We start from the raw sequence: 14,140 nt of genomic DNA on the forward strand, positions 1-14,140 counted from the left end.
GGAAGGGGAACAAGGTAAGAGGGAAGGAGAAAGGAAGGGAGGAACAAGAAAAAAGTGAAAGTAGAAGGAAAAAATGGAAACAAAGCTTTTGTACATAGGGAGGGGGGCTTGAGGGGGGGAATGGGATAATAAATAAGTCTATAAAATAAAACATATACCCAAAAAAACAATAATCATACCTCTGATGAAGCTTGCTGGCTATGATACTGCCACTGAGCAAAGCGTCAGCCGGTACTTTTTTAATCAAACAAAAATCAAAATTGAACAGTTTGCAGAAACTGAAAGGGAAAAAAATCCACTCACAATCCAATCTCTTCAATACTCTAACTTATTTTTTCAGTTCATTTCTTCAAACATTTAAAAAAATATAGTTGTAATGCAAACACAAACTCAGGTGTTCATTTTTTTCATTTTAATCAGTCAGATATTCATGTGACTATGAAGCCGACTAGCTAACTTGGAATGAGTAGGTGACCTAAAATTTCCAAGTTCTCTTCCCATTATACCAAGCTGCTTTTCACTGTAATAACCTCCTTCATTCTCCACAAACTTTCAGGCCTCCTTTTACTTGCTTCACCTTCCCCTAGACCCCTGGTGCCTTTCTTATCTGCCTCAGGATTATTTCTCAACCCTCTGTTTGTTAATTTGTTTTAAATTTTGTGAAACAAATGTATGTGAATATGTGAACTATGTAGTTCTGCCTGTCCTTGAACTCACTATGTAGCTCAGGCTGGGCTCGAACTCACAGCAATCCTTCTGCCTCCACTGGCATTCCCTAGCCGACTTTTTTTTAAAAAAAAAAAAACAGGGACTCTATGTATTTCAGACTAGCCTTGAATTCACTGTGTAGTCGAGCTGGTCTCGAACCTGTGGTGATCCTCCTGCCTCAGCCTCCTGTGTGCTGGGATCACAGGGATGAGCCACCACACCTTGCTTTTTTTTCTTTTTTATTTGTTTGGGTTTTTTTGTTTTGGTACCGGGGATCGAACTCCGGTCCTTGCGCTTGAGCAGCAGGCGGCGAAACCACTGAGCTAAATCCCCGGGCTGCTCTGTTTGCTTTTAAGACAAAGTCTCACTCTGTAGCTCAGGCTGGCCCCCAACTGGCTATATAGCCCAGGCTGCTTTTGAACTCAGAGCCTCCTGCCTCAGCCTCCCAAGTACTGAGATTAAAGGTTTGTGCCACAATTCTTGGCCTATTTATCAACTTTTATAGAGCTACTATCGCAACTCTGAACCCAGGAAGAATCTCCTTACTCTCCTGGGCTTGGGTCAACTCCGGATTCCCGGAGGTTCCTTTAGCCGGCTTCACATGTAAGGACCGGAAGTCCAGGCAAGGCGGGATCGCTGATGACGACACAACACGACGCTGTTTGGAACCCCCTAAAATTTACTGGAGTGGAAAGATGGAGGGGCCAATTTAAATTCACTCTATTCACTTGACCTGTTCTCAGGGAGAGGAGTTCATTTTCCTACCAAAGGGGGCGCTGGACGCAAAGTAGTTCTTGGCTTGGCTTTCCGGCAGGGCCTGTGACGCAATCTCTCAGCGCCAGGGGCGGGATGTGGTTGACGCCATCTCCGGGCGCCCGGCCTGGAGGGGGGGGTGCTGGGTGTGGGGCGGCTCCAGGGCCGGGGATGGCGGTTGCTGTGGCTCCAGGACGACCGGGAGGAGCCCAGGGAGCGCTGTGAGATGGGCCGGTGAGTGTTGTTGGGAGTGATGGCCACTAGGCCGGCCTAACGAGGACAAATAGGCTTGGGTTCGGAGCTTCGGGGGAAGTGGACCCAAGAGCCCGTTGCCCCACCGGGCCGGGGCCCGAAAGCCGCGGACAGAGGGAGCGAAAGAGGCCGCGCCTAGATCCCCGTACGCCCGTCTGTCTCTCGCCCGGAAGGCGGCTTCAGACCCGGTGCCCCGCTGCCCCCGCCCGCCTGTGTCTCCTCGGGCCTGAGTGTCCGAGTTCTCGGAGCGGGAAGGGGCCGCCAAACAAGCATCGCCTGCGGGACCTCGCCCCCGTCTGGGGGCTTGAAGGCCGACCCTCAGTCTCTGGACACTGAATTTCTCATTTTGGGCCCAACCCTCTTTGGATCAAGGATTTCGGGATTACGGAAAGCCATAATCTCTGTGGGGCGCACTTCTTACCCTCCGCGAATTAGGTCTCCCAGAGGGTTCACCCTCTCCTCTTGACTCCGACCCAAGCTTGATTGGGACCTTCCTGTTGGGTAGTGTTGGCAGCTTTGGGGAATGGTCCCCGCTGCGCGTTAGCCCAGTTGAGCTCACAAGCGGTGCCTTCCCCTTGAGAAATTCTCAGCAAGCCCCTCAAGAGACTGAGGTTTCAGATTCAGAGATATGTTTTGCCTTGTGGCAACCTGGCACACAGACTTGGCTTTCTGTTGTCCTTCCTGCAGACCTCTTGCCTCTGTTAATCCTTTTATTAGCTTGTGTTTGCTAACCTCTCAGTGACCCACAGGCAAGTTTTCTCCAGTGTTTTAGTTGCAGGAAGCAAGAATCATTCTGGGAGTGAAGATGTGATCCCTTTGTTGGGAATGAAGGAGAAAGCTAGCTACTATTTAATCGTTGAAACTTAGCAAAGAAGGGATGCACGACTTGTGCCTACTGTGTAATTTGTGGGGTTAGAAATTTGTTACTTCCTCTTGTTTTCCTATTTTTCCACCTTTTGTGTATCCCAGCGTCATGCCAAGCCTAAGATAAATGTGGCCTTCCTTTTGGATGCAGGCTTGCAGTGTTGTATGGGACTTGGACAGGACAGTCAGTGGTTTCTAGTACTTGTTAGTACGGTTTTCTCTGTGTTCACAGGTTAAAGCTCCCTTTAGTGCTTGAACGTTTCTGGGAAGTGTGGATCCAGATATTGATCCTATAGTGGTATTTTTGTTTCCCCATTTTCGCTGTGTGGGACCAAAGTGACGTTTTTAGTTTCTGTCACTCCCAATTGAGTTGTTGTAAAGTTGTCAGAAATTTTTATACACACACACACACACACACACACACACACACACACACACGAGAGCTCGCTCTTTTTTTTTTTTATTACCCTGAAAGACTGTTAAGGTTTCCCCTTGAGTGACTCCCCCTTGACCTCTTGTTCTCCCCCAGAAACATAAATAATTGTTCTTTTTCCTCTAGTGCCACCTTCTTTTATTAAAATGCCTCCATATCTGTGTAATCATAGGCTCTGAATAACGGTGAAATTCCCTGCTTCCTATTGTTCATATGGGAACACTGTTAAGTCATGTTTATTTCTGTGCTTACCAAACATTCAAGTTGGACATAAATTTTTACCTTCAGGAAATTTTACCTTTTAATACAAAGTAGGGTAGAGAATGAAAAATATGATGTTGAGGAAAAACGATGAAATCTGATGCATGGAAGAATTTTTTCAGGGATGTCTTCCTATAAATTAGAGCTTAAGCAATGGCTTTTTCTCTATAACTGCCTAGGCACTCTGATTAATGTGCTGTTGCCTCTGGAGAAGAGGATGGAGCTTATTGTGGATTTTTAATGTTTTCTTAGTGGCTTTATAATTACTTTTCAGAATGACCCTGGGGAAGGTCAGAGGTCAGTCTTCTGCTTACTCTATCCCTATTTTTTTCTTCTAGACTCCCAAAACAGCCGGGAGGACGCTTACCACAGCTGCTTGGAAGCACCACCAGAAGTTCAGGTAATAATAGGTTGGATTCATTGTTGCAGAAAAACATCTGGGATGCAACACTGGAAAAACTGAATAGAATGCAGATATAGAAAGCTCTTTTTGGATCCAAAGAACTAGAGTCTAATTGGAAAAAATAGGTGGCAAAGTTCATATGCATTGAGATATTCAGACCAAGAAGATAATTTTTGACAGTGGACAAAAGCAGTTATGAAAGATGACAGTAAGAGAAAGGAGAGACAGAACTCTCTTATGAATCATATAGATCTAAGGTAGAGATTTGGAAGAATGGAAGAAGAATTTTGTGAAGTGGTGTTTAGAGCAGACTTGCAGTGGAAAAGGACCATTGGCAAAAGGAAGAAAAAGGGAATGAAGAAGGTAAATTGAAGTTGATTAATGAGAAGAAAAGAAGTCTTGCCAGACTAGGAAACAGGCATTTTATGTGAGACCAGAAGAATTTCATTGCTGTTTGGGGAGGAGAAACAAACTGTAGAGCGAGCTAATCATTCTTCCCAAAGGGCCCAAGTTGTATTGCAATTTCTTGGGGCAAAAAAGGTACCATATTTGAAACTATGTTTAGAGACCAAATTTTAAAAAAAAGAAAAGAAAAGTGAGTCTCAGGATTTACTGAGGTACTAGTGATAAGAGGCAAAGGAGTGCAGGAGTTTAGCCAGTCTTGGGGTGGGAGAGATAGGAGTAGGTGAGATCATAACCTGAGTTAGGCTGGGGAAAGGAAACAAGGATGAGGTCATACATTCAGGGAAAGAAGATGGAACATTACTCTTTGGTAGCAAAAGAAGAAATTTAGGAAAAAGCCTTCGGCAAAGATCATGTGTTCAAACCCCCCTTAGAAGCAAAGGCTGAGGAGTCAAGGCCCTTATGAAAGGCATATTTAATCCTGAAGCTTTTGGTCTCTGAGGTTGTGGAGCCCTCAAGTTATTTATGTATCATTGAATGCTCATCCTTCGAGCTCTATGCTTCGTGGTTTTCCTGATGGTTTCTCTTGTCCTAGGCTGGTGAGCAGGGACATAGTCTCCCTGTCTGCCCTTCTCTCATACTTCATTTTGCCACCAGTCACATTTGTCACAGCTTCCTCCTTGGGCACAGCGCTCTCGCTCGCTCTCTCTCTCTCTCTCCCCTCTCCCCTCTCCCCTCTCCCTCTCCCCTCTCCCTCTCCCCTCTCCCCTCTCCCTCCCCCCTCTCCCCCCTCCCCCTCTCTCCCCTCTCTCCCTCCTCTCCCCCCTCTCCCCTCTCTTCCCTTCCCTCTCTCCCTTCTCTCCCCCTCTCCTCCCCTCCCTCTCTCCCTCTCCCCCTCCCCTCCCCCTCTCCCCTTCTTCCCCTCTCTCCCCTCTCTCCCCTCTCTCCCTCCTCTCCCCCTCTCCTCCCCTCCCTCTCTCCCTCTCCCCCCTCCCTCGCTCCCTCTCCCCCTCCCCTCTCCCCCTTTCTCCCCTCCCCCTCTCTCCCCCTCTCCTCCCCTCTCCTCTCCCCTCTCTCTTTTTCCATTGTGTTTCCATAGGTTACTTTTCTTTGCCTCTGATTTGTTCCCTAGCAGATGTGGGCACCCCAGCCAACAGCAGAGAGGGGTGCAGGGAAGCCACAGAGAAGCCCCTTCTGATGTCCCAAGGAGCAAGCCAGCCCCTTCCAGGCTTCAGGAACACCACAAAACAATATGAAACCTGTTCATGAGAGGAGTCAGGAATGTCTTCCACCAAAGAAACGAGACCTCCCCGTGACCAGCGAGGATATGGGGCGGACTACCAGCTGTTCCACAAACCACACACCCTCCAGTGATGCCTCTGAATGGTCCCGAGGGGTTGTGGTGGCTGGGCAGAGCCAGGCTGGAGCCAGAGTCAGCCTGGGGGGTGATGGATCTGAAGCTATCACTGGTCTGACGGTAGACCAGTATGGCATGCTGTATAAGGTGGCTGTGCCACCTGCCACCTTCTCACCCACTGGCCTCCCATCTGTGGTGAACATGAGCCCCTTGCCCCCCACGTTTAATGTAGCGTCTTCACTGATTCAACATCCAGGAATCCACTATCCCCCAATCCACTATGCTCAGCTCCCATCCACCTCACTGCAGTTTATCGGGTCTCCTTATAGCCTTCCTTATGCTGTGCCACCTAATTTCCTACCAAGTCCCCTCCTTTCTCCTTCTGCCAATCTTGCCACTTCTCACCTTCCACACTTTGTGCCATATGCTTCACTCCTGGCAGAAGAAGCCACTCCTCCCCCCCAGCCTTCATCCCCAGCCCATTCATTTAACAAAACCCCCACTGCCGCCTCCCCGCCTGGGCAGTTGCCACATCACTCAAGTACTCAGCCACTGGACCTCGCTCCAGGCCGGTTGCCCATTTATTATCAGATGTCTAGGCTACCTGGTGGGTATACCTTGCATGAAAACCCTCCAACAGGTGCCAGCCCAGTTCTTACCCCTCAGGAGGGCCAGTCTGCTCTGGAAGCAGCTGCTGCCAATGGAGGACAGAGACAACGAGAGCGAAATTTAGTAAGACGGGAAAGTGAAGCCCTTGACTCCCTGAGCAGCAAGGGTGAAAGCCAAGGACTGGTGCCAGTGGTAGAATGTGTGGTGGATGGACAATTGTTTTCAGGTTCTCAGACTTCACGGGTAGAGGTGACGGCACCAGCACATCGAGGGACTCCAGACACCGACCTTGAGGTCCAGCGGGTAGTTGGCGCTTTAGCTTCTCAGGACTATCGTGTGGTGGCAGCTCAGAGGAAAGATGAATCCAGCCCCCTCAACCTGTCCCATCATACTCCTGACCATCAGGGTGAGGGACGAGGGTCAGCCAGGAACCCTGCAGAGGTGGCAGAGAAGAATCAGGCCCGTGGGTTCTACCCTCAATCCCATCAGGAACCAGTAAAACATAGACTTTTACCCAAAGCGATGGTTGTTGCCAATGGCAACCTGGTGCCCACTGGAACTGACCCAGGCCTGCTGCCTGTGGGCTCTGAGATCCTGGTGGCATCAAGTCTGGACATGCAGGCCAGAGCCTTCCCAGACAAGGAGCCAACGCCACCCCCTATTACCTCTTCCCACTTGCCCTCCCATTTCATGAAAGGCGCCATCATCCAGCTGGCTACAGGGGAGCTGAAGCGGGTAGAGGACCTCCAGACCCAGGATTTTGTGCGCAGTGCCGAAGTGAGCGGGGGGCTGAAGATTGACTCAAGTACGGTTGTGGACATTCAGGAGAGCCAATGGCCTGGATTTGTCATGCTGCATTTTGTGGTTGGTGAGCAGCAGAGCAAAGTGAGCATTGAGGTGCCCCCCGAGCACCCCTTCTTTGTATATGGCCAGGGTTGGTCGTCCTGCAGCCCTGGGCGGACTGCACAACTCTTCTCTCTGTCCTGCCATCGACTACAGGTGGGAGATGTCTGCATCTCTATCAGTTTACAGAGCTTGAACAGTAACTCGGTTTCTCAGGCCAGCTGTGCTCCCCCAGGCCAGTTGGGTCCCTCCCGAGAAAGGCCTGAGAGAACAGTCTTGGGACCCAGAGACCTGTGTGACAGTGAGGGGAAGAGCCAGCCCACAGGAGAGGGCTCCCATGTGGTAGAGCCCTCCCAGCCTGAGCCTGGTGCTCAGGCCTGCTGGCCAGCCCCAAACTTCCAAAGATACAGCGTGCAAGGGGAGGAGGCACGGGCTGGACTGCTCCGTCCCTCTTTCATTCCACAAGAGGTAAAGCTGTCCATTGAAGGGCGTTCAAATGCGGGAAAATGAACCTCTTTCCCAGACCAGGACTGGGGCTTTTACCCCAGAGGTGAGCCTCACCGTGAGCAGGCAGAGGATTTGCACATGCCGAGCAGGGAATGGCTCTCTTGGTAGTGAGATTTAGGGGGGAAAGGGGAGGCATGAAGGCAGCCTCCTAAGGTAGGATCTGTTGCTCATTATCCCTTGGCATCCTTTCAGCACAGCCCCAGGGGTTGCTGTAATAGGGTGCAGGAGGCCTGGGGCACGAAAGGGAGGGCACGCACATAGGAAAAGAAACATTCCAAAATCAGGGCCTCCCTGCTCTTTCCTCCCTATCCCTAGCTCCTGCAAGGGAAAGTACAGGCTTTGGGAGCAGGTGGCAGAGAGAGGGAGCAAAGAAGGAGCCAAAAATGATGATCCACAGTTTATAGTAGCAGTAAAACTGTCTGAAGTGTTGGGTTTTTTTTTTCCTTTTTTGTGGTGGGAGGGCAGGAGGCCCCATGGTTAGAAATAAGAGGGTTCCCACCCAGAACCCTTCTTGTGAGAGATGTGCACTTTAAAGGGTGATTTTTGTTACAGATATCTATGGCTGGGTGTGTGGGAGAGGAGCACCCTCATCGCAGAACTCTGCTTGATCCTCTGCTTCAGCCCTTTCCCATCTCTCCTCACCATTCCTCCTCTGAGGCTTCTAGCAGCTTGGAGGCCAGGAGAGAGAGAAGCCCTTCGAGAGTTCAGAGTGGAGTTCTGCCTTGCCAGGGACCCAGTCAGGGGACTTTGGAGAAAGACCTCACAGCCAGGTGACTGGGCTCTTGGTAGGGCTTCTGGAAAGGTAGCTGACCTAACAGAGCTCCTCCTACTTGGTATACTGGGCCTGCTTTGAGATTTTTGTCGAGTCTCTAGTTGGTAATGGTGACTTTGGTAAGAGTCAGTGGACCTTTTCCCCAGGCACCTACACCCCTCTGTTGTCTGTCTACGTTGTGCCTAAGTGCCTGCACTGCCCCCACCCTTCTGCCACTCTAGCCTCTGCATGGTGTCTTGAGCTGGGCCTTGTGTAGCTGCACTGCCTTTCCTCTTCTGCAAAAGTGGCTTTGTCCACTCTGACCAAGACCTCTAGTTTCCGTTATGTAGGGGTCCCTGGTTTCCCCATCAGCTGAAGTCTGTTTTTAAGAACTCTAAGTCACGGCCCCTCCTCTTTTACTGCCACATATCTTGGGGCAGAAACAAAAAGGGAACCATTTTCTGGACCAGGGCAGATGCACCTGGCTAGGCAATTCCCATTCTGGTATTTTCACATGTCTCCCTCTTGTGTTATTTCACTGCCTCTCCTAGCATTCAGTTCTCTCTAAGCCATCCCCTCCCACTGCCAGCTCTAAGGATCTAGGATAGTCTTAGTAACATTTTAATACCTAAAGTATATTTCATTTCATGATGGTATTTTCCTGTGCACAGAGTATTTTCAATCTTAGTTGCATGTGCTACCCTTTGTCTTAAACCCACATTTCCCCCCACACACACACAACTTTTAGTATCAGTTTGGACTGTGGGATTCTACTGGGTATTGGGATTTAGGCTCCCCCACCAGCTATCAGGTGGGTGAGTGATCTTGTTTGATTTTACCGAGGGGGTCTTTAGACTCTTGAAGGCAACTCAGGGTATTGTCCACCCAACTCTCTGGTTAGATTTCTCCCAGGTATCATCCTGGCATTTCCTTTTATAAATGGAATGGTCAAAGCCTGGCCTGTCATCAGGAGTCCCAAATCTCTGAGGTCTGAGTTCTGCTCTGTCAAAGACTGTAGGCAAGTCTTACGACCTCTCTTTCACTTCCTCCCCAGCTGCCAAATGGGGATAAATAATCTTACCTACCTCCTGGGGGGAGGGGAAGTTCTGAGAATGGAGTCATTCTTAGTGTTCAGGTGCTAAAGGTTGTTCCCCTGAAGCTGGCTTGTTTTTCTACAAGCCCTACACTCCACTGTTTTCATTCCTTGAGAGCAGTTACCTGGTCAGTGAGCTCTGTGGAGTCCATCCAAAGGCTCCTGACCTGACCACAAGTTCTTCAGTCTCTGGTTTATGTCAGAACCAAATACCAACCTTGTACTACATTTGAGATCATGTCCTTTCCTTTTTCTACCCCCATTCTCTCTGCTGCTTTCTCTGGCTTGTTTCCTACAGTGGGGTCCTGTGGGGTTGAGTCTTGAGGAATCCCCTCAGATGAAGTTCTTGGGAGAAGGCCTCATCTCTGGCTGTTTCTGGAGCAACCTATTCCTAGGGATTGTCATATGCATGCGTTTCTCACAAGCATCCTTCTTCTTAGGAGGGCTCATTAGCGGAATATAGTGACACAGCAGACACTTGAAATATCCACCATGACCCCAACTAAGCTTCTTATAGGAGCAAACCTGTAGCTAACCAGATACAGACCAAGTAGTTAAATTACCCTGCACTCAGGCTAGTTGTGACTTCCCAGTCTGGTAACTCCCATTGAGTCCTGGAAAAAGAAATTGTGGGAGACCTTGGCAAGTTGGGCTCTGACCTCTCTGCCATGGTTCCTCTTCTGTTTCTTGCTGGTGGAGCAATTCCACTAGCTCCCCAAATATTGTGTCATGTATGTGTAGCATGTTAATACTTGATTTTGTTGAGCTGCAGAGGTAGCTTGCTTTCATAAAGTATAGTCTCCAGGAAAAGAAGCTCTGTGCTCTAAATCTTGGTCAGAATTGTCATTGCCCTTGGCTTTTCCTCTGGTTTACTTTTTTTTTTTCCAGACAGAAGAAGTAAGAGTAAATTTCCTTATAGGAGTTACCTAAGTTTGCAAGAGACATGAGAATAGTTTTTGGAGAGTGAGCATTTTAATGAGAGGTTGTCAACCTTTTGGGAATGGGCAGTTGACAAAGGGTCAGTCTCTAGTCAATGGTAGAACATTCCCAAAGTTTAGGGATAAAAAAGAGGACTGCTATACTCTGGAATTGTACAGAAATGCCCATTCCAATTTGGAAGAAGAGAAACCTGCCAGATCTTCTTCAAAAGATCCTAAGACTTAGATCACCATTCCTATGAAGATTATTATACTTGGGAAAAGGGATCTGGGAGTTCAGAGCTTAGTGTTGTACCCAACAGGAGCAGTCCCAGCAGATCTAGACTGACCCGTCTACACTCTAGGTCCCAGTTGGTCACAACATCATGGGCTTTCCTCTATGCTGCTTTGCCACTGCTGCTTTTGCTCACTATCCTGCCTGCTGCCCTCTGTAGCTCCCTGTCCTTCCATATCTTTGACCATGTAAATTAAATTCAGGCATTTGTCTATTCTTATCTGTTTTGCCAGTGTTACTATATAGCACAGTCATATTGAGTAGGGATGGTATGAAATGCTGCTGGTAGGCTGGTGAATCCAAAGGGATATGGCTTCAGTGGTGGTGTCAGGAGCTCTGGCTCCAAAGATCTGCCTGTCTTGAGAAAGAAATGAGCAGTTTCTATGAGAGGGTGTCTTCTGTTGTATTACTTCTTTCTTTTGAGGTATCTTGTATTTTAAAAATGAGTAGGGGGAACCACATTAGGGCCTGTGCCAACATCCCAGCAAGATTCATGTAGCTCCAGTGGATTCTGAGGTTGGGAGAGGGTTTGAAGTTTGGCTGAAGTAACCCCTCCAGTAGGGTTTAGTGTTATTTTTTTCCAGTGGGCATCATTAGGCGATTTAGGGGAAGCACAGGACGATATGATTTAAACCTGCAAAAAGCAGGCATATGGTAGAGTTGACTGATCACACTGGAGCTGAAAGTGGACATGAGATGACTGGGAAAGGACCCAGGTCCATTGGAGTAAAGATAACCGGATTAACTGAATTGGCCATGGGAGATTAGGCCATGGTCTTACAAGCAAAGTAAATAGAACAGAGGCCAAGTTTTAGGGGGATGTCTTGACTTCCTTAGGCTAAGTTTATTAAATCACACTGAAGCTACAGTATTTTCCAGATGGAAAAAAGTGTACACTACAGTTGAAGAGATGAACCCTGCTAGGTTGGATGTTAAAGAGAAACCTATTAGCCCTTTGGTTTGAAGCCTTCACCTACCCTCCAGATTCCCTAGGGTAGGAAAGGTCTCCCACATTATGCAATAATAAAATAAACCTCTGTGTCTTTGCAGTTGTCAGTTGCTCTTTCAACTCTAGGATCCATCGTTGGACCAGAAGCCTGGTCTGGGCCTAGGATGACACTGGCCCTTGATGCTAGAGTAGGCTGCACTCTCTCCTTGCAGACTATGCACAGTGCCTGGGGCAGAAGGAGGAGAGGTGTGGTTTGCCCTGCTGAGCCTCCCCAGCAGGAATAGTAGTAATAAATGCACTTTTCACACTAAAAGTTTATTAATTCTCCTGTTAAGTCTAGATCTTCCCCTAGTAGATTGCAAACTCAAAGTCTGTGATCCCAAAGCCATTCCACTGCAAATGCCCAGCAGTGAAAGTGGCCCCATATTGGGTTCCTGTCTGTAGTGTGTGTGGTAGCAACCCATGTGCCTTTACCCGTTGTCAAACTTGGATTTACTCTGTCTTTATGACTGTCATGGGGACTTAGGTTCTTCAGAGAGAGAGGGTGAGAAAGTGCTGATGACAGTGGTTTTACACCCACGCCCGATAAGGAGTTTGCATGCAGTGGTGAACTCTGAGGGTTAGTGAGCTGCTGGTCTTGCTGAAGGCATGGTTGATCCCTCATACTTGCTTCATACATGATTGATGAGAATCTGGATTGTGTTGGGGAAGAGACTATACTCATGGCTAATTTGAAGTATTAAAATAAGACTGTCCCCTACAGACTTCCTAGTCACACAGGATCCCTGTAGCCCAAACAGTATAAGTTCCAGCTGCAGAGAGCAAACCGCTCTCAGCTTGCACAGCACCTTAGTGGAGGGAAGAATATATGGATAGGGAATGGGGTGGAGAGGATGGAAATTTTGTCACCCAGGTGGCTTTAGGGTCCTAAGGATTAGAGGAGGACGGCACTGGGGAGGTCTGGTTGGATCTGTGTAGGAGTTCCCTGTAGATAAATTACTGATCCCCCAACTACTACCCCCAGTATGTAATGGCTGAATTAATATGTAATCAACTGCATTGTATCTAAAGCCTTAGAACTAGTCAGGTGCTCCCCCCACCCAATACCATTTCTTACCCTCTAATCCTACCTGATCTTTAACAAAGCATTAATAATTCTAAGGATAATCTCTATTTTGTTGTGCTTTTTTGTAACTGTTTTAAATAAATCAATTTGTACTGTATATTTGTACTTTTGTGAGATCCTTTTTGCTGTTTTACCATTTTAAGTCTCTGTACTTGGCTACACACAGATTGTATTTTTATTGTTAATGCTCTTCTTATGGATACCTGCATTTAACTTGTGGACTATGTAAACACAATATATATCAATATCTATATATCTATATATCTATCTATATAAACTACTAGCTTTTCCTTTTGGTGTTTGCGCCTCCTTCCTATCCCAGCCTCAGGTGGTGGCCATTGGGTCAAGGGTAGGGGGGTAAAAGTGCTTTGTGGGAGCTCTTGAAATGGAATCCAAATGGTGCCCTTCATGTAGTGAGCTCAGGGCAGACGGTGGGAGCTAAGGAATGGTCTGTTGTTGATGGAAAGTTTAACCTGTATGCTTAGATACCAGGAGAGTCAACCACAAGGACCTGTAGGTGTCCTGGCTGCTGGCCTCTTCCCCCAATTTTTTTTTTTTTTTCTTTCTCCCAGTACTGAGGATCCAACTCTTGCCAGACAGGTGTGGTGCCGCAGAGCTACATCCCCACCCCGCCCCCTCCAGTTCTTTTCTTTACTCGGTGATATTGCTGAAACTGCTTAAGTCAGCCCCAATCACAGTTACTACTCCTAATGTAGGAAGCTTGCCACCAGTTAAGTAGTGAAAATACTAAAAAACATGGTACTGTAGACACATAAACACTTATGTCCCATAAACTGTCACAGGATATATATGTATATGTATGTATGTATGCATGAACATACGTGTGTGTTCCATGACTGTCCCACTGGGTGGCTACCACCTGATAATCAGAGCCAGTCAGTAGCAAGACATATAATTTACAGGCCTGGCGTGAATATGTTAATCATTTTTTGCTAATATTTCCATTTGTGGATTGGGAAAGCAAGACATACAGGTTAAATAACTTGTCCAATATTACACAGCTAGTAAATGGCAGGACAGGTTTTTGTTTTGTTTTTTGGTGCTGGGAATTAAACCAAGGGTCTTGTGTTTGCTATCATAGGCAAGTATTCTACCACTGGGTTTCAGCCCCAGCCCAGCAGAGCAGTTTTGAACCCAGGCATCTAATTTGTGAATTTGTATTTACTTAGTGTTGTGGAAACTAAATTAGATAATCCATGTAAAGTGCTCAACATTTTGAAACATCCCAAATAGGACTTTGATACTGAGCTCTGAGAGAAAGCCATTTGGATCAATCAAGTACTTACTTGTAAATGTAATTTTCAAAACATTTTAGCCTACCTGGTAGGAACTCACCCTACTTTGGTGGGCATCATATGACACTATTAGCCTTGGGCCTATGGAGGTCAGAGAGGAGGCCAAGTTTCCTAGTTACGGTATTGGAAGAGGTCCACATTCCTGGCATAGTTAATTTTCTGGCTACAATTTAGGGCATTTCCTTCTGGACCTCAAGGCCTATAATTATTTAAACTGTACACAACCTTTGATGCAGGCTAAGGAAAGTTCTGTACTCATTCTGTACCATCACAGAAGCTTTAGAAATGGCCTCAGCACTTG

The 14,140-nt window shown here is 47.5% G+C and overlaps 1 protein-coding gene across 5 annotated transcripts; it reads left to right on the plus strand.

Annotated features, from left to right (window-relative positions):
- Nucleotides 1-1,564: 1,564 nt before the first annotated feature.
- On the plus strand, nt 1,565-12,620 carry Atxn1l (ataxin 1 like). 5 transcript variants are annotated; one of them, XM_021256743.2, is made up of 4 exons: nt 1,565-1,695; nt 3,610-3,671; nt 5,176-7,353; nt 7,945-12,620. In XM_021256743.2, the coding sequence occupies exons 3-4, from the start codon at nt 5,329-5,331 to the stop codon at nt 8,164-8,166; spliced, it is 2,247 nt and encodes a 748-aa protein (XP_021112402.1). In that variant the 5' UTR covers nt 1,565-1,695; nt 3,610-3,671; nt 5,176-5,328; the 3' UTR covers nt 8,167-12,620. The 5 variants fall into 5 exon arrangements, with proteins under 5 accessions (XP_021112402.1, XP_021112401.1, XP_021112400.1 ...); XM_021256742.2 differs by having other exon boundaries at nt 5,209-7,353; XM_021256741.2 differs by having other exon boundaries at nt 5,212-7,353.
- The last annotated feature ends 1,520 nt before the right edge of the window (nt 12,621-14,140 follow it).

This window comes from Heterocephalus glaber, unplaced genomic scaffold (assembly GCF_053883595.1).
Source record: "Heterocephalus glaber isolate CG9 unplaced genomic scaffold, H.glaber_assembly_v1.0 deba00000071, whole genome shotgun sequence".
NCBI lineage: Eukaryota > Metazoa > Chordata > Mammalia > Rodentia > Bathyergidae > Heterocephalus > Heterocephalus glaber.

Excerpts from the sequence above, each read along its gene's own strand:
- Atxn1l (XM_021256743.2), top strand. The coding sequence starts at position 5,329 with ATGAAACCTGTTCATGAGAGGAGTCAGGAATGTCTTCCACCAAAGAAA. Across the intron at positions 7,354-7,944 it reads CCTCTTTCATTCCACAAGAG|ATATCTATGGCTGGGTGTGT; the intron begins GTAAAGCTGTCC and ends TTTTTGTTACAG.